Source organism: Poecilia formosa, unplaced genomic scaffold, assembly GCF_000485575.1.
Source record: "Poecilia formosa unplaced genomic scaffold, Poecilia_formosa-5.1.2 Scaffold165, whole genome shotgun sequence".
NCBI lineage: Eukaryota > Metazoa > Chordata > Actinopteri > Cyprinodontiformes > Poeciliidae > Poecilia > Poecilia formosa.
Window position 1 is genome coordinate 255,761 of NW_006800104.1, and position 24,982 is coordinate 280,742.

At 39.8% G+C, this 24,982-nt stretch overlaps 1 protein-coding gene across 5 annotated transcripts; it reads right to left on the bottom strand.

Annotated features, from left to right (window-relative positions):
• Nucleotides 1–293: 293 nt before the first annotated feature.
• Nucleotides 294–23,837, bottom strand: khdrbs1b (KH domain containing, RNA binding, signal transduction associated 1b). 5 transcript variants are annotated; one of them, XM_016677814.1, is made up of 12 exons: nt 23,474–23,837; nt 19,613–19,734; nt 17,581–17,697; nt 17,129–17,275; nt 12,836–12,969; nt 11,568–11,808; nt 11,298–11,365; nt 10,955–11,013; nt 10,612–10,641; nt 9,138–9,331; nt 6,920–6,981; nt 294–2,151 (listed from the first exon to the last, which is right to left on the bottom strand). In XM_016677814.1, the coding sequence occupies exons 1-10, from the start codon at nt 23,565–23,567 to the stop codon at nt 9,225–9,227; spliced, it is 1,119 nt and encodes a 372-aa protein (XP_016533300.1). In that variant the 5' UTR covers nt 23,568–23,837; the 3' UTR covers nt 294–2,151; nt 6,920–6,981; nt 9,138–9,224. The 5 variants fall into 5 exon arrangements, with proteins under 5 accessions (XP_016533300.1, XP_007564735.1, XP_016533299.1 ...); XM_007564673.2 differs by having other exon boundaries at nt 294–2,154; XM_016677813.1 differs by having other exon boundaries at nt 7,441–9,331.
• Nucleotides 23,838–24,982: the final 1,145 nt, after the last annotated feature.

Here is a 24,982-nt window from a genome sequence, read left to right on the forward strand (position 1 = left end):
GATAATTAATTTCTTATACATGTTCTCAGCTGTTCTTGCAGCCTGGTATCACTTTGTATAATTCTCCCAGCATCCTTTGCTTTGTGCTGACATTTTAGACTTCATCACCGACTTTTGTGCTGTGCTCCTTGGCCTTCATGAGTCATTATTAATTCTTTTGTTCTTGAACAAACCTCTAAAATCAAACTGAAAAATACTTTGAACAATACTTCCGTAGTGGTCTGTATCACAACTAATCCGAAGAAGTCTCTGACTGAAGAAAACAGCTGAGTTAATGATTCGATTCCTGAAAGTTACTTCAAAGCACCTTTATTTAGGTACATCAGAGTAAAGGGGGATCACCAAACACAAAGCACTTTTGAGAGTTTTATTCAGAAAATTTTACAATTTTCATTCCTCTTCATAGTTATACGCTTTGTGTTTATTACATAAAACACCGACATTTGCAGCTGGAATGTAAGAAAAAAAAAAAAAAAGAACGCAATCACAAATTGCAGGTTTGGCTCTTGGCAGCACATTATGACATGAAAATAAAATAACCTTATTTTTGTTTATTAGGATTCACAATTAATAAAGCCTCTGACCTCCACCTTGTATCTTTGAGACTAGCATTTATTTCCCCCATACCTGGTGTAAACGGTGCGCGCGCGCGCACACACACTCACAGTATTTATTAATAGAATCCAGCCATATAAATCTTCAGAGGTTTTCCTGCAGTTTCCCTGGACCATCAAGGACACCAGGCATGAAGCGGGCATACATTAAGTCCCCCTCCCACTCCCAGATTACTGCCCCGTCCTGCTGCGTCTGGAAGAGAGCTTCACTGTCACCTTTTTTCCTTCTTTTTTTTTTTAACAGGCATCAGCATGTGATGTTCTTCTGATGGTGTGAATCCGTCAAGGCCAGGGGGAAGCGATCCAGCTGTCCGCTCTGCATTTTAACACATCCCACCCTCGGCGAGGCGCCGCCGACCCGTCGGACGTGGGCAGAGAGGAAAAGCGACGGATCCGCGGCCCGGCTCATATTCAAAAGTCTACCTTTCATCGATCGGCACCCCGGTAACGTTTACTTTCCTCTCCGCCCTTATGCTTCCTGACAGTTTGTCGATTCCCAAACGAGACTGCTTCCACACCATCACTTATCTGGCATTAGATTATAGGAGACGTGGGGATCATTACTCGAGACGTAATAGCGCATAAAGACTGAAAAATGGTGTGTTTTGGATATGGCTCCGTTGACGTTTCATCTCCAGTGATGTTTTTTTTTCTCCCTTCTCTCCCAGTCCTGATGTCCAACGTTCAGCAGAGGCTTTTTCCAATAAGCCGAAAGGAGCTAATGCTGCCTCTGACCAACGGATCAACACCGGGAAATTTGTTTTTAATACGGGAAAGTAGAGTTTTGACCTCCGAGTGTAACTCGGCACTACGGGCAGCTGTAATGTCATCAGTGATGATGGCTGAAAACAGCAGATCGAATCAACAGAAACATGATGGACGGATGGATGGATGAGAGGAGGATGCTGGTGATGACCGTCTTTGTTTCTCGCCCCCCATCCTCCTTTTCCCTCTGGCTCGGCTGCTCAGTCGTCTCGCTGAATTCTAACGATCTAGATGTGAAAGCGATGAGAACAGGACGGCGTCTGGATGCAAAACGCGCTTCTGCGTTGGCGTCGGACATCTCCAGATTCACACGCTCCCCATCTCAAACTGCTGAGTGTAATTTCATCATCAACAATGAGGCATGAAATTTAAAAGATGATTCCCTAATAAAAAAAATGTATTCGAAGTGAGTATGACTATGTGCCTCAGTCAAAGCCAAAAGGAAGTGTTTCAGGTTGGATACAGGGGGTTAATGAAAATTAAAAACAATTTCACAGCGTTCTATATAAAGGAGCGCTCATTTTCTGCTACATTAGGCACCAGAGGAGAGGAAATGTGAACAGAAGCATTCGAAAGTCTTCGAAGATAAGAAAATAATTACACTAATTCACCAGTACGACTCAAAAGTTCACAGAAGGTTCTTGGTGTTTCTGAGGGACAGCTTCTGCCTTTGGCCCCGACTCGGCGGCCATCTTTGCGCTCTTTCCTCCCCGTTGGGATGCCCCTGAGTTTCATCTGACCACCTTCTTCACGGCGACCTGCTCCACTTTCTCTGCTGAAAAGGAAAAAAAAATGAAATAAGAACAGGCGATTTAGAGATGGGAGGTACGAGATGCCAAGAAGAAGAAGAAGAAGAAGGAAAAAAAACGTTTTTATAAGCTGCATTAATTAGAGGCGTTTTTCCTGCCAACGTGCACAGCTTTTCTACAGTAGCTAAGCAACATTTTTCTTAAGCAAGTTGTGATTATAAGCAGGTCTTGGGAACTTTGAATAAACTCCATTACTCTTTCAATTAAGAGTAAAAGTGTTCGTGATTCTTGGAATGGCGGAGAGACGGTGTGCAAAACGCCAGACGTCGTCTAGTAAATCAAGGCTATTGTACATACAGCATGCATGACGGCTAAACCACCTGATATGATTTATTAACAACAAATAGTTTTCTTATAACATTAACCTTGAGGTCTCATTGTTTTTCAAAACAGTTGCTTTTTTGTCAAAACCAATATTTGGAGCTACATCTCTCAGACAGGAAGACAGGACTCCATTTTTCTGCTATCTTGCAACGTCTACTTCAGTTATTAGTCATAACTAGTGTCTACTCTGGGAAAAACTGCATTTTGCGTAACCTGTTGGCTCAAAATCCTTATGACAATTGGATGAAAACATAGTTACTGTAAAGGAAAAAAACTCCCCTTTAACAGGAAGAAATCTCCAGCAGAACCAATACCGGGCTCAGTATGAGCGTCGTCCTGCTAAGACTGAATGTGGGTTTGCAAATACAAAGCGTACACTCACACTAAGAATAGCCAGATGAACTGATCCAGCGGTACTTTCTATGTGCAAGGAAGTTAATGGCAGCCTGGTTAATATCAGTAACGGCAACTTGTTTATCCTCAGTCTGAGCCAAGTCATTGTCAGACTGTAGGTCAACATTTTAACTTCTTTTCAAAGTGTAGCTGTTGCTACACTTAGAATGCTAAGTGTAGCTTCAGGGGTCCCCATGAAGCCAATGCTTCAGGGGACCATTCAACATCTTAGAAAAACTACAAACATTCAGTGCTTTGACATACTGGGTCCTCAGATAAAGGTGCCAACAGCCTGTTGCTATGATGCAGTGACGAGTATGACATTGAACGACTATAAGAAGAAAAGTGTGACTTTAGGCTTCTTCCATTCACTTCCACTAGGATTTAATGCAAAATACAATATTCTGCTGAGATAGTTGTTGAAAGAAATGGAATTCATAAAGCCTGAATGCAGAATAGATCAAAAAATTTCAAGTTTCCTCACCACACACAATTTTATGTTTTGACAGAGCCATCGGCTATAGTGGAATATAACTGGTAGTGTGCTGGGCCGGTGAAGGGTATTAATTGCTTTTTTTTTTTTTTTCTGCCATATTTCTCATATCAGACATTTTTGACAGAAATCATAACATTCCTGAGTTACAAGCCCAAATGCAACCAAAAGCAAAAAATACTATAAAAACGATACCATATAGAAAACAAAAAACAAAACAAAAAAAAAACAACAACAAAGGCATTGCTTCTGTTCTTTCATCTTTACGCTGCGTTCAAGGTCTAGTCTGGACATCAGGAGAAATCCCAATCCCTTTCTGGACTCCTAGTCCCCCAGTTCCTCCGTTTTCCTTGTGTTGGCAAGCCTACAGCTCCCACTCCCCTCATTAGTCACTTCCCCTCATGCCGTGGTGACGCCGGCATCGTGCTGCCCCTGCCTCGCTCAGGCTGGCTGAGGGGAGGAGAGTGCCCCGGCCACACACCAATTCACAGCCACTGTCAGAAGCAAGGCCACTTCCAGAAAGCTGAGCAATCATCGGAATCAGTCGAGCTTTGAAACGCTGTGAACGTGGGAGATGTGGAGTAACGTTACAGTGGCTGAAAAGCCCGCGGGCGTCGGGAGCACACTCTTTTACACGAGTCTTTAGGGGAAATTGAGACGTTAAAGGACTGCACTGGTGGTTCTGAATTATTTAAACTCTTAAATTGCAAATATTATGCTTTAGAGTTTTAGATGGCCGACGGAAATGGGGGGTTTGGATCCACAAGGCTATTTCAAAATGAATTTGCCATTTTAGTTGAGTGAGAGACATAATAGAAAGCTAATTCCTCCAAGGACCGAATAGTAGATATGACTGATTTTGTCATGTCAACTAGGTGTGAAGCCTTTGCTGCATCGTTTATCATTTATTGTAAAAATTGTCTCGCTGTGTGAAGATGTTTGACTAATTGTTGCCATTAACTTTAGATACTATTAAAAACTGACTGAAATGTTAATCTTACCATTTTCTGCCATGAAAAAGTGGGGTATAATGTGACAAATGATTGACTGATGAACACATGCATTATTTCACAACAACACAATTTATTTTTCACCGTCATGTAAAATCCACAAAATAAATAAATAAATAGAATGAAGTTTGTGGTTGTGTGACAGTGCAGGGTATCCCCCAGAAAACTTGCTAAGCCCGGTGGTCGGGGTGCCAAGTCGGTCCACCGGTGGTCCACCATGTTTTTGTATTAAGATGTTAAGGTGACAGGAAATATTAAAGTATTACTGTGTAATTATATGTTAAGGAAAAGATCTCCAGTGAAATGCTATTTAAACCCACAACTAGTCTAAAAACAAATATGCACTTCTGTTTAATCCAAATTAAGTCAGCAGCTCCATCAGGCCCCCAGGGCTTCAGTGGCCCCATAAACGCTAATATTTTAAAACAGACCACAGATACATAAATGTAACACTTGTTTATTGAGATGATCAATGCTGTTAAATTTCATTAAATTGTTTAGGCATACATAAATGATTTTAAATTGTTTAAAATTTAAATACAATATTTTAAGGAGCTGGCAAGTTTACTTTATAAAACTTCAAAGAGCAATATTCATAGTTAGATTGTTTTGTTACCATAGCAACAATCTGATGCTGCGAGTTTAGTCTTTGAATTTACAAATACAAATTAGTAAACTGTGATTATAACTTATTGCTTTTTAGGCTGGCCAATTAAACTACTCCCTTCTCCCATATTTCACTAAATCTAACACAGAAGCTGTTAGAGGTGCTGATATTTTTAGCAACAAAAGGGACCCCTTAATCAAAGTCTGCTCCAGGCCTCATACAGCCTTGGACCGGCCCTGAATGATCAGTTAAATCTGCTGCACTACGCAGAAATGCGCAACAAACGGGAGATTTAATTCAATCCTGCTAATGTGGCTTTAGTAGCTCTTCCATTTCGTGTCTGTTGAGTTTTTAATAAGCGTCACAGAAAATATTCTGGTTGGTCGAGTTTATGGGACGAGTTTCTCAGATCTCCGTGTGGCCGCGCGTATTAACTCTAAGTAGACAACGCATTTGATATGGTTTGATGCTAATACTAAAAATAATAATAAAATAATATAAAATCAGCGTGATTCGTGACTCCGAGGAGATCGCGAAAGTTCCTCACCAGGCTGAACCTGCATGATCAGGTTAGCGCTGCTCGTTTCCCACAAACGCTCCGGCCAACCGGGACCACAGACATAAACTTTACAGGGAAGACAGACACAGAGCCACGCTGGGCAGCGTGTTGAGATGTATAGAATTGTTCGTTCACAAAGACGAATCATTCTCACCGCTCCACAACGCGACTTCTGAATTCGCTACAAGTTATTCCTGCGGTTCACATTGAGCTGCGCAACCAGAGCTAACGCGCCGGGTTTTAAACTCTTACCTAGAGTTCTCCAATACCTCACAGTAAGTTGATACAGGTCAGCCTGTGTCCAGTTTGAGCTAAAGGAGGAGCGCGCGGTCCCACTGAGGTAAAGCAGCGGCAGAGCGCGAGGCAAAACGCAGAGGCACCAGCAGAGTGAATGGTCCGGGCTGTTGGGTTTAAATGCATAAACTATAAACCTATCTATTATAAAACTATCATTTAGGAATAAATCTGCTCTGCTAGTGAAATGCTCAGAGCAAAAGAGACGCTTGCAGCCCGGCTTTTAAAAAAAATAAATAAATAAAATTTCACCCCTAGAAACGTAAACAAGCCGGCGGGGCTAGTAAAGCATGGCGGGCCGCCAGGCTTATAATGCACTGGGGAAACCCTGAAGTGGTATAAATAAATCTGAAGGACTGTGAATATATTTGCATGGCAGTCAATTTCTTGAGTGGGAAAAGCAGGAATGATGAGGCTAAACATGCTAGCATGTGCTAAAACATCAAACAGGCTTGTCTGAGCAGTGGCCCATGGGACATTTCACCTACTCTGAATGATATGGTGTTAATTTTATTAAAATGGAAAAGAAAGGTTTCTAGTTTATCGACACTTACTTTAGATTTGTAGTACAAATAGGCACAGCTTTTCAGCTACATTTGCTCACAAGTACCCTTTGGTACTTAACAGCAGGAGAACGTGACCTATGACCTATTCTTTTTTTCTGAATGATGCTAATAATATTGTTGTGAGCTTTTTTATAGCTCAGTATTTAACTGCATCATTCTGAGGACACTCTTGTACAACAGATATTTGACCTCAAGGAGTTTAATCCTGGTTACATAAAAGGTTGAATGAATGAATGCAGAGCAAAAACTACAAAAAAAGAAAATCTACACCCTAAAAATGTAAAATTGTAGGCCTGTGTCATAATAATGCAATAAACATTTGTTCCTTTATGATTTACATGTCCCTATACTTACAAACATCTGACTATTTTGCTCATTTCAATAAAAACTTCCATCTTTACGCTATTTATACATTTAAAAAACCATGCATATACAAATACTTTTGTATTTGCAATATAACAGACACCATGCAGCAGCAGACTAACCTGAAGGCTCGTTGGTCTCCAGCAGACCGTCTCTCTGGACGCTCGGTGACCAGTAGCCGTCCCTGAAGGAAGGACAAAGCGCTAATCAGTACCTCATCTAAAAACGCTGGGAGAGAAATAAAAACTTGAAACATATCATGCAATGTCTACAGAAAGAAATAAAATCATGCAACTCACTTTTTTTTGTTAAAGTTAACTCTACAGGTGAAACATTGTCAAAAAATCCTACAGTAAACAACCTTTACACAGCAAAGAAAAAGTAAACAGCAGAAGATTTGGCTCTGTTCATTTTTAACACTACCCTGACATATTTTGATAGAAACAAACAAAAAAAAACAAATTATTTTTGTCCATTAAAAAAAGTGTATGATGTTGGAAGTTACTTTTTTTCTCCTCTTTACTTTTGAACTGATTTTTTTTTGTACTCATGATTGTAAGAATATTTTTTTATGTCAAAAGGTTTATGTCAAAGGATAAAACACACTAAGAAATTAATAATTAAACATTTAGGGTTAGGTTACCTTTACAGTGGAGTTGTCTAGGTTATAAGCATCCTCTCCATTGCACTGCCATTACTCTCTACTAAAGTAGCCATCGCGCCAGCATCGTTCATGACAACGAGGCCTAGACCTGAATGGTGGTTTGAATTCAGTTAATTTTCAAGCGGCTCTGAAAGCAAATTCTCATTGACGATTACGACCACAGGTATAAGGATTGAAAAAGTCTTATACATACCCAGGCATTCAATGCTTTAGAACTCTATACACATTAGGAAGCTATCCAGGTTATTTTAGAGGTCTTACCTCTGGCTCCTTTTTAAAAAGTATAGAAAGAGAGAGAGAGAATAAGTTGTGCTCTTTTGATAATCAGTCAAGACATCATTTAGTACGGTTAAAGCCTCCAGACGTCAATACATTCATTTAGATTTAAAAAGCGCTTTTGAAGAAGGAAACAAAAGGGGAAAACCAGCTACATCTGACTGCTTGTTTAAAACCATGTTGTTGTTTTTTTTAACAGGACAGGAGACAAATAAAGCCAGTTAAGGTTTCATAAAAAACAAAAAACTAAGCTTTATTGACAAACTGCTGCAAAAAACATCTTTTGGACAGATTTAGTAACCTATTTAGCCAAGCTTACACATGGAGCATAATGCATTTTTAATGGAGAGGGTACAGATACTAGTGGCAGAGTAAGTACAATTAGGATATTTTTAAAATATGTACAAGAGTTCGGATTGAGCTGCAGGATCCCTTCTCTACAGGAAGAGAAGACCCATGTGGAGATTTTTGTCCCAATCCTTCTTTTTTTTCTTCTTCTTCTTCTTTTTTTGGACTTTGTGCATGCAGTTTGTATAGAATCAAATCACAATGAAGACCTGAACTGCGTTTAAATTACCATTTACCAGCCAGATTCTCATTAAAAACAATTATTTTATTTTTCTTTTTTAGATTTAAAAAAAAATGAGGATATGAGGACAGTCCATCTCAACAGTGTCTATTAGGGCTATATTTCAAAACTCTACGCACAATAACAAATATTGCTGCCTAAGGCTAATTGGACAATTGTTTTAGAACTATTTAAAAACAAACAATTATAGAGAATGAATTGCACCGATTCCATTAACTTTGCTTTAGCCTTAAACTTAATTTAGGATTTTTGTTGTTGTTTTGGTTTAGATATTACAGGATTTAAAAGAAAGAAAGGGTTAAAAGGTCATTTAATAATAGGCTATATTAACAGAATTTTGAAATGTAGCCTAAGTGGGAATCTGCAACTGACCCTTAACAGGTGCTTTATATTTAAAACAATTAAAACTGATTCTTTAGACAATTAGTTCTTGAGCCACTAATTCTACGAGAACTAACTATTCCCAAACATTGAGAAACAGAAACAATGCAAAAAAGCCAAAGAGGGGGGAGGAAAAAAATACAGCAGGAAAAAAAAAAAAAAAGAAAATAACCAAAATGGAAGCTTGACAAGGTGCCCACGAATCCTCTCTGACCAATCGAAAAGCCACTTTGGTTGGCTGGACAGGAAGTATGACAAAAAGAGGGTGAGAGTAGGGGATGGGTTTGTGGTCAAATCTGGAAAAAACAGTTCCAATTTCCAGTTCCCAATTGGCTCTGTCGGGTAGAAGTCCAGTGAAAGGGGGAAACCAAAAACAAAAAAACAAAAATAAAAATAAAAAGACCAACCCAAAGACAAAACGGACAATTACTTTTGTCAGGCTTGATAAAGCGAGAGCTGCCGTGGTAACGGGCGATTTATCGGGGCAACACTAAGGGTGGAGAGGGTCCGTTTCACTTCAGTACTGTCGGTAGGGGTGCTCCCGGTAAGCCGTGCTGCCGCCTCTAGAGGGGGGAGGCGCTTTCCCTGGAGCCGTCCGCTGGGTGCCGTTCCAGTCGTCCTGGGCTGGACAGGAAGTAGACAGAAAATAAAGTCAACATCAAATAGTTCAAATGCACAAATGGCCCTTTAACACTGGCACGGCTCCACTCTACATGGCTTTAGGGGGTTTCTACTAGCAACGGCTACATGGTAACAGTTACTTTTTGGGAATCCAAGAGTGCAGAGTTGGCCATAAAATGTAACATCAGAAGACTATTGGTCAGTGGTTGTAGTGGGTGGAGTCACTGTGGGTGATGCAACCAGTGAGTGATTCCCAAACAACTTCCAAAAACTAACAACTACTGAGCAGATCTGGAGTCTTTTAGCAGACCAAGCAGAACACCCAACATTCACAACCAGTGCGTGGTTCGTTATTGGGTTTTTCCATTTCAAAATAAAATCGCAAAAAGGAAATAAGAGTTTTGTTTAGTTTGTTTTCCGTTTTTAAAACCTAAATGAAAAAATGTCCATCCATAGTTCAGCTATGTAAATCCAGCTGTGCTGAAAGTACCAGAAGAAGTTTGTTCATGGTAAGATCATCAGATCTCAAAGACTCAATGACTAAAGTCTCTAAATAAGACACACATATCCATGGTGAGACTTGGGCAGTTTATAAAGTGCTAAGTGAAAACGTAACACGCCCAGAGTTTGTGCCATAATTTAATTTAAATATACATAAAGGGGAGTCTTTTTTTTTGTAATACGCATTCCTAATTTAGCTTAAAAAAAAAAAGAAAAGAAAAAAGAACTACCTAATTTGTTTTTGTCATGTTTTAGTTTGAAATGGGGAGGGGGTGTGGATGAACCATGTACAGATTCTCCATGTCAACCGTTGTGTTGCGTTTGTCATTGCACTACTTTTCAGATTCTGGTGGTTGCCCACAACAACCTCGCTGACCAAAGCTGCTTGGTGGTCAACAGTAATGAAAAACCACCTGGACTGGGTGGAGTAGAGCCAAGTTGAGAAAGGCCAGAACAGGGGAAGAGAAAAAAAAAAACACCACCACCAAGTCAAGATTCACAGGATCAAATTTGTCCCAAAATAATTTTAGGTAAAGTTCAGAAGGAAGTTATTTAAGATTTTTGATATAATGGGCAAATTTTCAAAGTTAAACCTTCAAACATTAACTGGAAGGAGGATAAGGAATCCAGGAAAAGACAAATGGATTGATGGACAGTTTCTTCTTTTACACTAATCCAGCCGAGAAAAATAGACAAAATTTCAACCCGACACCAGATATTATTCACCATGATCCAAACAACAAGCCACCCACATATACAGCGTTTTGATAAAGTTTTCATACCCCAGGGGCTTTGCCATATCTCCTCATGTTCTATCCAGATACAAAGTAAACTAGAGTTAGAAGCTGCTGTGTTCACATGAGACCAACATTAAACTCTTTGTATGGCAGAAATCAAACATTAACATGATTTAGGATCTGCACTCCAGTATACCACAATTCAGATTTCCATTTCTTAAAAACAAAACGGAGGATTTTCTTGCTACACTAGCACTACTGTTATGGTCTATTACATAAATCCCATATAAAATACATTCAGGTTTATAGCAAGGCTCTGCACCAGCTTTGATTTTTCACTAGAACTAAACAACTAAAGCGATCTCAGCTCAGAGAGGTCGGCTCTTACCGTATGACTCGTACGACTCGGTCGTCTCTCCGTGTCCATAGTCGTAATATTCTGGTTCTCTGGTAGTTGCAAAAAGAGAAATGAAACGGTTGAGAAATGAATGTTTTATCTCTGCATAACATCACTAGTTGCTGACTGCAATAACCAGGGAGATGATATTTGTCTTTTACAAATGAGCTCTAATCTCAGTGCTCCATCAGACAACATCTGAGCTCAATCAGGTCTTCCTAAATACCACATGAAGAACTGAAACTGTACTTCTGATGTTTCCCAGTGTGATGCAGAGCAAACGTGGCTGATGTGAGAAGCAGGTGAAAACCTAAGAGTTGTCTGATTCACTTACGCCTGCGGCTGGCTGTAATAGCTGTCGTAAGACTCGTAGGCTGTGTCTGTGTAGCTCTCGTCGTAACCCTGGAGACCAGAAGAAACAGAGAGAGATTTGAGGGGGGCTTGTTCACCGATCCTGAGTGTCAAGCTGTCCCCTGGAAAACATCCTGACAGTAAAGCTGACACGATCCCTTATGCTGACATCTAGAACTGCTCACTAGCGCGCCGTCGACTTAAAGCTAGCTGTTGGAAAAAATTAGGAGTTGAAGGATTAGAAACAACTTACGTATTCGTCGTAGTTCTCTGCACCGGCGCCAGCTGTGTGCTGGTGAGCAGGAGGCGGCGCCATCCTCTGAGGCGGGCCGCCAGCCGGGGGTCTGGCGCGTGGTGCCACGGCCCCTCTGGCGGGGGCAGTAGGAAGTCCTCCTCTGCCTGCGGGGGCGCCCCTCACTGCTCCGCCCCTGGCTGGGCCTCCTCGAGTCACACCTCCTCTGGCCGCAACACCGTGAGGAGGCATCCCTCTCCCCCTGGAGGGAAACGAGGTCAAAGTGAACACACATGGCTTTCTGCATGAGGTTCAATCCAGCCAACATGTCACCCGGCTATCAGTTTAGGACCTTATAAACAGACTACTTCATTTATTTTCTTCATAAAGAAAGCACATTATATTAAGTAGCATTATTGTTCACATGGTTTTGATTTTTAAATGTCAGGGTAGCAGGATACAGATTAAAATCACAAATTACATAACTTCACATCAAATTTGCATTATTAAGCATTTCAAAGCATTGTATGTGGAGGAAGGAACTAGTAGCTAACTTGCTACTGTTAGCCACAGGTAAAATTAGCATACAAGCTCACATTAGCTTTTAAAATATTTCAGCCTTTATATTGGTGTATATTACAATCACAATCATAATCTTAACTTTGCAACAGAATGCTGTTTAGAACACCATACATGGAGCAAGTCATTATTAGCCAACTTGCTACTGTTAGCCACTATACCAAAATTTTGCATTTTAGCAAATTTGTTTTTGCATCATGAACAGCTTATATTGCAATCAAAACAATCAACATTTTTACCATGACATCTTTGCAATATAGAGCTGCTTGAAGCATATGGAGCAAGTATTTGTTAGCCAGTTAGTTTAAATGTAAACTAACATTAGATTTACAGCTTTTATGTTGGTTTTTTCATGGTGAGAGTGTATTACAGTATATACTGATTATATTACAAGAATAATCAATTTTTTATGTTACCTTTGCAATATATAGCTGTTTAAAGCTTTATACAGAGAGCAAATCCCTACTAGCTAAAGTGCTACTGTTAGCCACTACAGTAAAATTAGCATTTAAGCTAACATTATCATTTCAGTGGATTTTAGCTTTTAGGTTTTTCACAGTGAATGGAGTATATTACTGTATAAGACATTCCCAATAATCATAACTTTATCATGATAACTTTGCAGTATACAGCTACAGAGAGTAGATGAATGCTGCAGTACATATGCCCTGAACCTTATAATGAGTGTGTAAACAGGTCTGCCCCTCTACCTGTGTGCTCCAGCAGGGGGGACACCACGGCCCCTGACAGGCATGCCCCCTCGGCCTCTGCCTCCGTGCTCCTGGCCTCCGTTCAGGTAGCTCATCTCCATGAACTGGCCCTGGCAGATATCATCCATCATATCCTGCAAAAACACACACACAGCAGAAATACACAGAAAGAAACCATTAGACGCATCAGTACCGCACGTTGGAATGTGACTGTGCAAAAATCAGGAGGGGGGGAGGAAGGGGACTTAAAGCAAAACAAGGGGAAAAAAAGAGGCTATACAAGAGCTTAGAGCAAGTGGGGGGAAAAAAGCCTCTGTGCCAGTGACTCAGACTGTTAAGGGAGGTGGGGTGGGCTGGGTGGGCTGGAAAGCTTCCATCCACACTCCATCCCTTCATTCCATCATGCAGAAAATGTAAATCTCATCTCTACACAGCCTTGACAAGTCTAGTGTGACTGCATCAGCAGCTACCTTATTTTATCTGCAAAACAATAAGTTGGGCTGAATTAGTGAAGCAGCGTGCCTGAGCAGCGCAAATCCAGTGATGCGAGCTGCTGGGTTTTTTTTCTCTCTCTCTCTGTGACCCAATCAATTCTTGTTCATTCATCAACCCCAATGCAGTCTTGTTAAAGACGGCTCTGTAGACATGTAGCGCTGAGGACAGGAACACTGCGGCAGTGATCTGCTGTGGGATTTACAGCAGTAAAATATGAGGCTGCACAGACGCTAGAAGGACATCAAATCCTTGGATTACCTGAGCAGAAATACTGGAAGTAAAGGACAAATTTTCTCCAACAACATAGCCTCGCGTTTTCTATAAGCGTTTCTCAAACTCCAGCTTTGTTCCACATGACAGCCCGACAGATTACAGGCTTTAATTGTTGTGACAGGTGCTGCAGGGGACAGCTCTTTACATGACAGCAATACTAACGCTGCAACTAGTTCTCTCGCTTATTCATCTTGGTTCTCGTCAGAATGAGTCTGTTGTTGCACCCTGCACAATAAGAGCCGCCTTGTACAACGGTGGGGGCCCCGTCGGCCCGACTCGCCCTCGTTGGATTGTTGCGATCCAGAGCCGAGCCCGACGCACAGACCCTCCCTGGCTCGACTGTGGCTGATAGAAACCAATAAAGCTGGTGTCAGCTGTGTGCGTGTCTGAGTTGGACATTTCCAGGCAGGGACTTTGTTGAACGTGCAGTGATGGACAGACATGCGGGCACCATGCTGACATGCCGAATGCAGCCCCACTTCCTCCTTTTGAAGCAGATTGCTTCACGTGTCTGGACTGTGCCGTGGATTGTGTTTGCTCAAGGTAAACACCCACTCCATTTTCCCCAGCCTGTCTTTGCTGGGCTCCCACCTAGAGCTCTTTCCATCTATAATGCAGCAAGTCGCCCTGGTAAGGCGCTGAAGCCCTGTACGAATCAGGTTTGCATGCAAACAGCTTTCAGATTCCAGCGATCAGAAAAGATGAGGTGGAATCTGAATAAAAATACAGTAAAAAAAAACAAAACCTGACCATCTGTAGCTTTTAGAAAAAAATAAATCATTTAACACTAATGTACTGAACAGCCATACTGGTCTGAGGCAGGTACTAATATGGGATTCTCACTGTATGATTATGTTGATAATATGATTATGTTTATAATATGATAATGTTTATAATATGAAACCAGTTTCATATTATAAAAAGAAAATGTATATAATTCAATTGCTTTTATTTCCACTAGAGAATCAGCATTTATTCCTACTGCCGATTATGGAAAAAAAAGGATGAATTTCTACATCTATAGCAACTGACAATATTCTCCATCAGCTGAAGAATTGCACTGTTCTTCCAGCCTATTGAACAGGCAGTGCAGAGAGGCAGCAGGTAGGGGAGGGGCAGTATTCTGTAAAAATAGAAATAAAAACCTCCAGTCATTCTTCAACCTTCTCTGGCTTGTGATTGAACAGGACACCTGCAGATTTCAGAAACTCATATTTAAGACTTTTAAGACCTTTTTAATGCCACCTTGAATGAAATTTATGACTGAAATAAACCTATAGGGGAAGTTTTGTGGGGACTCTTGCTGCATTACAATCAAGCATAGCAAAAACTAAGAACCCAGCTTTGTGCACATGATGGAGCCAAAAAAGCTTGCTAGCTAGCAAGGATGTATTAGCAGCTAGTTAGCGGTAGCCTCAACCGCCTCAAGTGACAGGATGCATTCAAGATGTTTGCATGAGAGTCAAACTTTTGCCTGCCAGAAAAGGCCCATGAGAAAAACAAAAAACTACATAGAATATTCTAGATTAAATGGTCATGCAACAACAAAATGGAAGACCATCTCTACACAGCCTTGACAAGTCTAGTGTGACTGCATCAGCAGCTACCTTATTTTATCTGCAAAACAATAAGTTGGGCTGAATTAGTGAATTTGTCCCCACAAAACATCCCCTATAGGTTTATTTCAGTCATAAATATTTAAGGCCAACTGGATTTTTTTTATGAATTCAACATTTTTAAGACCTTAAATTTAGACAAGTTTAAGACTGTAAGGATGTGCAGATTAAAAATACCTTACGCAGTAAAAGCAGTGTTGGAGCTGAGCAAAATACTGAACTGCAACACAATCATGTCCAAAAACAAAAATTGCATATTAACCGCTAGGCCATTATTTATCAAGTGTGACACAGTTAAGCTCTGCAAGGCAATTCTATCTGCAGCCCAACTTGGCTTGATGCCCATAACTTATACATGACTTGGAGGTCAGGATGCTGGAGCTCGTTAAGAGTCTTAGGGACACTGAGATAGTGGCAAAGAGTGGGGAAAATGTGCGTTAATCACATCTGGTTACATTACAACCACAACATTTTTGCATGCATTAGTAGATTCTTAATTTCTAAAACCTCAAAAATGTAATCACTTCAGTCACATGCATCACATTTCAATCTGGTCAGACATGTTGACTTCTTGATCTTTTTTTCTGCCTGTTTTCTACTAAATATGCTGCAGTTTAAAAAAACAACAGTCCTGTTGACTGATGAGCCCAGGCTGGTTACCAGTGCTAGCTTATTTAATACAGGTTATCTAAAGGTTAATTCTTTAATGTCAAAACCACACAAATGGCAAGAGTGGCTTTCCCCCCTCTTCACCTCCTATACGTTTCTGAGCTACTACACTTTTCCTCTCCTTACAAAGACAAATTCTGGGACTTTTGGACGCATCAACAAGAACCAGCAAGATACGACTGGAATCTCTTGCTCCATTGACATTGTGTTTAATCTAATGTTTTCGCTTTAGATGGAGCAGGAACATAAAGAACATCAACCCAGACTTAAAGTCCCAACACTGGGCCCCTGTAGCTCAGAGAATAGACTTCAAAATACTATTAGTTTATAAATCACTGAACGGCTTAGCACCACAATACATTAAAGATCTGCTGTTGTATCAACCTTCCAGACCCCTCAGGTCTTCTGGTTCTGCTTCTGCTGCGCCTCCCCAGAACCAGAACCAGAACCAAACATGGAGAAGCAGCATTCAGCTTCTATGCGCCACGGATTTGGAACAAACTTCCAGAAAACTGCAAAACAATCAAAACACAGAGTTCCTTTAAATCAAGACTAAAACCCACCTGTTTAGAGCTGCCTTTGAGTAGCACTAACAGGAACACTAATCAACATATTTGATGTACAGTTTCTTGATTTTGATGATAGCATTTGACCAAATGTAACATTTATTGGTCATTTTGTTACTGCATGATGTTTTTATGATGTAAAGCACTTTGAACTGCCTTGTTGATGAAATGTGTTACACAAATTAACTTGTTCAAAGTAACAGAAGCAAAGGATTGGATTTAGTGATCAAAATGTTATTTTAAAAACAAGTAGGAATACTAACAGATGTTTAAACAAAATGACAGTGAAGTTTTTATTCCAGGTCATCACAACCTGAGAAACGCCTCAGACCTCATTCAGACCTCATGGATGACTGTGCTACAATCACTGAATGGAAACCTCACAGGGCAGATGTGGCTACAATGTAGCTCAGCACCAACAGGAAATGTGTGTATTACTGTAGTGTAAAGCGCTCTGGAGCCCTTAGACCTTTACAGAGGTGTAAAATACATTTCAAATTTGAGGTTTAGTTGGAAAAAGACAAGAAAAAAACAAACACAAATAATAACAATAATATCATTAATAATAATAATAATAATAATAATAATAATAATCTCACAAGGAACAAAAATAAAAAGTCAGGGTCAGAGGACCGGATAATGGAACGCTTGTAGTTTGGGAGGGAGAAACTTACAGGAAACAGGAACTTCTTGACCTCCTCCATGGCGTGCGCCATGCGCAGGTAAGCGTCCGGCACAGGGGCGAACACCTCGATGAAGACGTGCAGCTCCATGGACAGGTGGGCATACTTGGGCTCGCCGCCTTTCCTCAGTTCCTCCTCCTGAGACGAGCGACATCAGAGCCGTGTCAGCGAGCCAGAGGGGGCGCAGCCTTACTCAAATATTACATGAATTATGCAAGCCGTTATCACATTTCATCCACCTCGGGGGCAGGAGAGGGGGTGTGATATTGCTGCTTTTACAGAGCCCAACAATCACACCGAAGTGGAAGGATATCCTAAACCAGATGTGTGGCGTTCTCCTTTCCTCGGCCTTATGTTTAGACTTCCTGCAGGTTAGCAACATCTGGCCTCCTCCTCGTGGGAAATCCAGATGTGTTGCCGCGTCGACACAGTGTGTGACGTACCTTGGCTTTGTCTCTCATGGACCCCTTGCCCAGCACGGAGATCTTGGCGCCAGTCTCCTCCTGCAGACGCTTGATCGTGTTGCCCTGGGGTCCCAGGATCTTCCCCACGAAATTGAACTAAACAGAGCAACAAAGAAGAGCAAAATTAGTCTGACAATCAAAGTGGGGCCCCAGTTAAATACCAAGAGATTGAGGGAGCAATCACTGTCAGGGGGCTCTCTGCTAAAACACACACACTGCGGACAGAGTCAATATGATCCCCTGAGGGCTGGAGCGCTGTCAGCTGCTATCATCCATGCACCGAGTCAGACTCTGCTGCTGATCAAAAGCTGCAATCTTGGTCTGCTCGGGTCTGAACCCAGTCATGACCGTGGATTACAATTAGCTGTCATCCACAACCGTGCTTAGAGGTAACAGATTTTATTTTTTTTTAAAAGCAGCTTTGAAAGGGAGCAGTCTCTGCTTTGATTTCTGAAGCAGTTCTGGCAAATGAGCTCCGTCATCTTCAACGGTGGTACATTATGTACCGAATCGAACCATGTCTGGAAGATCAAACGGCTGTCACTCCCACATAACACACATTCAGGCCTCTTGTTGATCCAACATCCAATGCAACAAATAAGGACAGTAACAATGTTTCTAGGGCTCAAACGATTAATCGGATTAATTATGATGAGTCGATTATTTGAATAATCTTCAACTAAATTAGTAGTCGATTAATTGCTAAGTGGAGTATAAAGACCGAAACCAGGGAATTTTGATGAAGCACAGTCAGAACAGAAATGAAACCAAAGCTGTACAAAAATATACATTTTTCATTTAAGCAAAAAACATTTGTAAGCTTACAAATGTCTTTAGCATCTCATAATATATTACTTAATCAGCCTGTTTTCTAGAGACTATAGATACTGAGCTTATCTCAGATTTCCAAAAGCCTAACTCTGAAAAGCTCAAAGAAATAAAAAGAGAAGCTTTGCTGTAATATGTCCAGCCTTCCTGTTACTTCCTTTAAAGATCAGCTCTTGCTCAGTTGGATTTCTATTGAAAAATTGAGACATCTATTCATTCACTTTCTTAAAAAAAAATATATATATATATATATATATATATATATATATACTGAACTTATTTAACCATGTTATAAATACAAAAAAATGGAGACCTTTAAGTCATTCATCAGTACTTCTATTAACATGAAGAGTTCTCATCCAATTCTGGCCAACAGTAAATTTATTTGTGCATATATAAGAAATTAGTTCTACCCAATGTTAAAAAAAAATTACTTTTAGTGCCCAAAACTACATTTAAAAAAACTTTCCATAAATAGGACTTTTACGATAATTTTTGCTGGATGACAAATTGCCCCAGTAAATATTGCAATAAACGATAATATTGTTGTATTGAGATTGTTTTCATGCAATATGTTATTAATGGCATATGAAATGAAAGTTTTCCCTCTCAAATATGAACAAACTTTAATTTTGTAAAGAACTTAACACTGGAACCAGAAGACATTTAAAATAGTCAAAACACAACTAAAAATAAAAAATAAAAATTCCACTTACAACCAAAACCATAATTATAATTATGGTGCCTGAACAAAACTGCCATGAAAAAAACTTAGGGCAACGATTAATTCCTTAATGAGACAGGCTTCTTCACAAGTAAAAATTTCACAACTGCTGAGGTGTTTCTGTACCTGTAGAGGGGAGGTCCTCCACTTATGAGCCTCTTACTCTGAATCACTGCTACACTTTAAACACACACCCACTGAACTGATACAAACTAATCCACATGCAAGGCTCAACTTTAAAGGAATAGCAAGATCTGAACATGGAGGGAATCAAAATGAACCTTTTGGTCCATCTGTTGTTTGCTGTTATAGTCAGGAGTTTAGAAAGCAGAGATCAGCACCAAACTGGGAAGCTACTGAGTAACACATGGCTTTGTGATATTGAAACGTACAAAGCCACGGTGGTCAGCTGGTAAACGATCATTTGGAGGCAGATCAAACGAGAGCAAAGCGTCTCACCTTTGGGTACTGTTTGACAGGTATGAGCACTCGCTCCTTGAGTTTGATGTTCTTTGTTGTGAAAAGGTCCAGGTAGGTCTCCGTCTCCTTCTTTGGCTCTCCTTTCTGCACTCTATCGATTTCTGGAGAGGGGAGGAAAACTTTTTTTATGCAACCAAACCGCATCGTTTGTATCTTGCATCAAGAGAGAACTATGAATGTAGAAATAAAATAAAAGAGCAACAAATCAGTTTAAATATCAAACTTGAACCAGATAGTTGATAGTTTTACAAATTTTGATCTACTTTTAACATCTAGAAATGTGAGAAATGAAAGATATATTCAAAAGCAATAGCACTACTGGGGGATTTTGTTATATTCAGCCTTGTTTTAATAAAGAAATAAAATCCTAGGTTAATTTGGTGATGCTTATCGAATAAGAAACATGCAATCATTATTTTATTGTTCAACGTTGTCATGACACATTTTTCTCATTACAGTGAAGCCCCGCTATTCACATGGTTCAGGAACCAAAACCGCTTTCAAATACCTAAAATCAACAAATACTTCAGACACCCTTTAAAAACTAATAACTGATTATTTTAATAGTTCAAACCCTGAATAGAACTTAATATGCATTAATAAGCACAGTGGAAAAAGTCTTAGCACTACGACAGAAACCAACATCTATAGTCTTCCTCATCGCCACACTTTGGGCTACAGCCAATCAGCAACAAGGATAAGTAAATGGCGTTCCTGGATTGGCTTCTTCGCAAACACCAGCCAATAGCGTGTCAAGCAGCATTGACTGGGTATTTCAGGTCCCAAAAGCATTTTTCTTTTGAATGTTGTAGAGAAAAATCTACTAATAGGGAAATTTTCCACAAATAATTTGGAGTTCTACAACTAGGTGAACGTCCACTCCGTCTTTTGATGTTGTTATGGTGCATTAGGATGTTTACATGAAAGACGGTGAAAGTTCTTCCAAGTCATATAACACGCATTTCTATGCATTACTGACTTAAATTCCGCCAACAAGATATTGCACCCAAGCAGTCCTTGCACAAATTCATATTGTAGATGTTATAGACAATTTCATCATCTTAGCTGTTGGTAAGCAACATTTTAAGAGCATTAGAGTATTTTTACAGACTCTTAATGTAGAGAAATTGTACTTTTCTCTGACAATGGCTTTTGGTCTGCTGGCATAGTGAAAGAATTAAAAACAAACACTTAAAGATGCTTAAATAGTTTATGGATCCCTCATCCCAGTTTTAAAGGAAATAAAGTAAATCTTTAAAAAGTAAGACTTGATAAAAAAAAAAAAATCTCAACTTGCTCACTTTCCTTTCTTGACCCTCTTTCCTGCAACTAGTCCCGTCACCAAAACAACTTTTGCTAAAAAATAAACCAATGCAATATGTCCATCTATACAAGGATCAAAAAACTTAGATCATATAATACTTTAACTAAATAATTTTAGAAATCCAACATTAAAAAATCATTAATTAAAATGGATTATGAAGTCTCTGTAACCAAAATTGCATTTTAAAGAATAATTCTTAGCTCAGACAAAACGTGGCAGGTAGTGCAAACTGTCAAAAGTCTTTTCAACAATATTACAGGGGAGCATCTCTCTAACGACTGTTGTTCAAATGGAAAGATTTAACTCATTCTAATTCATCATTCCCTTAATTGACTTCATGCTTGTTGTGACAGAATTACCTGCAACACAGCAAGAACAAAAAGTTTCTCAAAACCCCATCCAATGCCTGGCACCCATTGGTGCCACTTTTCCCAGTACAGACAAGAAGGCTGGATATTTTTCCTCCCTAGTGTCGTTGGACAAAGGTGTCCCATCTAAATCATGTCCCATCTATGCCCATCCCGCTGTTGCCAACTTAGCAATTTTGTACCTATATTTAACGACTTTTCAGACAAAAAGAATCGCTATCTGCCAAAACTGGAATGGGCAGTCCAGGCTGTTTTAAAGAACGTGATCGGACAGAAACGCTAAAAGTTGAAAAGTAAAAAAAAAGTTGCAGTGCACCAGTTAACTGGCCATTGACGTCTAAAAGTGAAATCTGCCAAATACTGCAATACTGACAAATATTGTATTTCATGAAGAGACGCTAATTATCAGTTGGAATCAGCCAATTGTTCCATCATTGGGTCAAATATTTAAAGACCACTTTAAATATTTAGGGTTCAAGATTTTACGTTTTCCCAGACTTATCAAACATCAGACCCAGATTTCTGTCTCACGATTCCTTAATTAACAGAATGTACTTTAATAAACGTCTTTGATTTATTGATATTGATATCTTTGGGATATTCACTTGAATACAGTATGGATAATCCCATTATTTCTTATATTTCTGACAGATTCAAAACTTCTTCCTTATCATTTTTCCTGTGTCCTACCACTTTTATGGTCACTTGTAAAACCATCAGTAATAAGCATATTTAAGTGATGTTTAGTAAAAATAAGTGAGGTTCTGTAACAGGACCATTCACCCCTTCATTCCCACAAACCACCTTGTGCCTGTGTAGTGAAATAATTCCTTATTAGTTCACTTTGCAATAACTACTTTAACAAATCATAAGAGATAAGTGCTTGTTTGTATGTTATCTAAAGACTTTCTTACAATCTTTTCATTTAGTTCCGCTCCCTGTTTGGGCTGACTGAAACTTGGCTTGAAATCCTAACAACTGATAGACAGAAAACAGCCCTTAGCAAAACAACGCTCACATTTATATGCAATCACATTTACTTAAATTTAACTACAAGTAAATTAGAGAAAATATGAACCAAATATTCCATCTGGCACAGATCAATTTGGCACCCAAAAAAGTAAGGTGGAAAACAAAAGTAGTACAAAGAAACATAATGGGGAATGGATATGGATTTATGGAAGATATTTTTTATTTGATTCAAACTGCCTCTATCAAAGAAGTTGCAAAAAAAATAAAAACATTCAGTGTCAAAGTTTGCGTGATACAATTGATAGAAAATTTGACCAGTCCATCTCTATTAAAATTATTTTTATTTTTAACAGTGTCGCTGCTATGACCCTGTAGAACTTTCATCGTGTTATATAATAATTTCAATGTACTACGTTATGTTAGGGTATTAAGAGTTCATTCTCTTCACTTGGACAAAAGTTCAAACATTAAAAAATAGATATATTTTAAAATAGCACAACAAAATGAAGTTACATGGAGACCAAAGTGAAGAACTAAAATGGGCAGAGAGGGTGTTTCCCCAACGCAGGAATGAGAACAGCAGTCCCAGATCCGCCATGGCTGCCGTCTCTGTACAGAACGGCGGCTCACACCGGGACCTCGAGCTCATTTACACCGTTAATAGAGGGCCGAATCTCGGCTTTCAGATGTTGGGGTTAGCGGTGTCCTGCTTACTTGACTTATATCTGTACACTGCTGTTCAACAAAGCTGGCAGACACGTAGTGAAACCAACAGAAACACAACGACGAAGACAAAGGACGGTTTGTCCGGGAGCCATTAAAGTTTGCAAGTTTAAAGTCAGCACGAGCCTCCACTGTGTGACCGACATCTGTGACTACATGTCGCAGCTGCGCGAGGGGGAAACGGAAATCCTTCAGCTGACTACGTGGAAGTGTGCGACGCTGCCCGAGGTTTAGGCTATTTTCTGTTTGAGTCATAAGTCATTAACCGCCATTTATCTTCACCACAGAGCTACAGGAGCCCTCCGCGTTAGCGCTGCAGTTTTTGGGGGGCATTCTAGGTCTTGTGCCAAAGCACACTGCGCTACTAGAGTACAACTGTGTCCCTCTGCTCCCTCGCGCTGCCAGTCAAAGCACACGATAAAACACAAAAAACACAATTTAGTAGTTGTCTACCTGCGCTTAAAAGTTTCATGGCGTGTGTAAATGACGAGTCCAAGCTGTCCTTCTCCGCCAGCAGTTCGGGAAGATATTTATCGTCGTTCTCCATCTTGTTGAGTTCGCAGAAGCAGTCGGTATGGATGGTGGAAGATGAAAAAGCGTGGGAAAACTCCAACAAGAAGACAAAAAAGTAGTCCGTTTATGTTGCTATGGCGTGCCGAGTATCCCAAGAGTGGACGGGGCTTCGCATGTGGCTTACAGTCGGACGGCTCCGCGCTTTGCCTCGTATTGGTTCCCTTCGCAGGCTGACCAACCTCTTCTCGGAAGCGCGGACTCGTTGGAAATGGGAGAACAAAAGCAGTGAAGGGTATACGACTCCAAAAAGCGGAAGTGAGCTCACAGGGACGTGGTTCTCTGGTCTGACACCGCCTACCGCGCGGTCACTGGATTACAAGAAAGTTAAATATGAAAACTGTCCAGGGTGCTCTTAAGGTGGTAAAATCTACAAACACTTGATTCAGAGAAAAATGAATCATGAAAAGTTGTATAATAATCCTTCATATAGAAGTGGCCAATAGGGGCGCCTCCATAAAGTTTTGTGCGGGTGGCCACAATCATGGAGGCGGGGAAGATTATCTGTGTAACACTTTTCACTGAGTTATTCAAAATGCTTTATAGAAAAATAAGCAGACTCATTCACTGGTTAATAATATTGGCTATAGTGACTGTAAAGGACTACAGTCATTCTGTGGCATAGAATTAAAAAGTTGTGTATCAGCATGTAGGGGTAAGGAATATTTTTATTCTACAGGGAAGCGCCTACCTTTTAAATAGATTGGCACCTTCATTAGCTTCATATATGATTGATCTGACTTAAGGAAACAAATGTCACACCAAAAACCAAATTACAATTTTTGCAATTCTATTTAGGTATTTTGCTTTGGTAAAACTTCCAAACTTTGGCACAGCAAAAAACATGTGTAACATTTCTTTGTTGTTGTTTTTCAAACAACCTAATTGCGTTTTAAGAATTATATTCCCAAAATCAGCTTACTCATTTGCATATGCGTTTCTAACCCCCACAAATGTTTACATTGTTTGCTTTATAATAGTGTAACTCTCTTAGTTTTTAACCTAGATTTTCATCCTGGTATCACTTCAAATCTGATACAAGCTCTTCCAGATAACAAAATGTGTTCTGACATAAAACTGTTATGCTTTAATGTACATTTTATGTGAAATATGATACAACCATATACAAAAAAGCTAACTATTCAAAGCTTGTATTTTGTCATATGTGTTTTAAGTGTTGAACATTTTTTGGAAATGAATCTTTAAAAGAGAGTGTATGTTTCATCATAATTTTTACCTTTGTCCTATTTTGTTTTCACAATGAGCCGTTTTCAGTATATGTCCCATAGCACAATAAAACATTGTGAATCAACACATCAACGAAGTATAGTTCAAAAAGTAGTTTTTTATTAGTATCTTTATTGATATTTGTGTTCCATAAATAAAAATTGA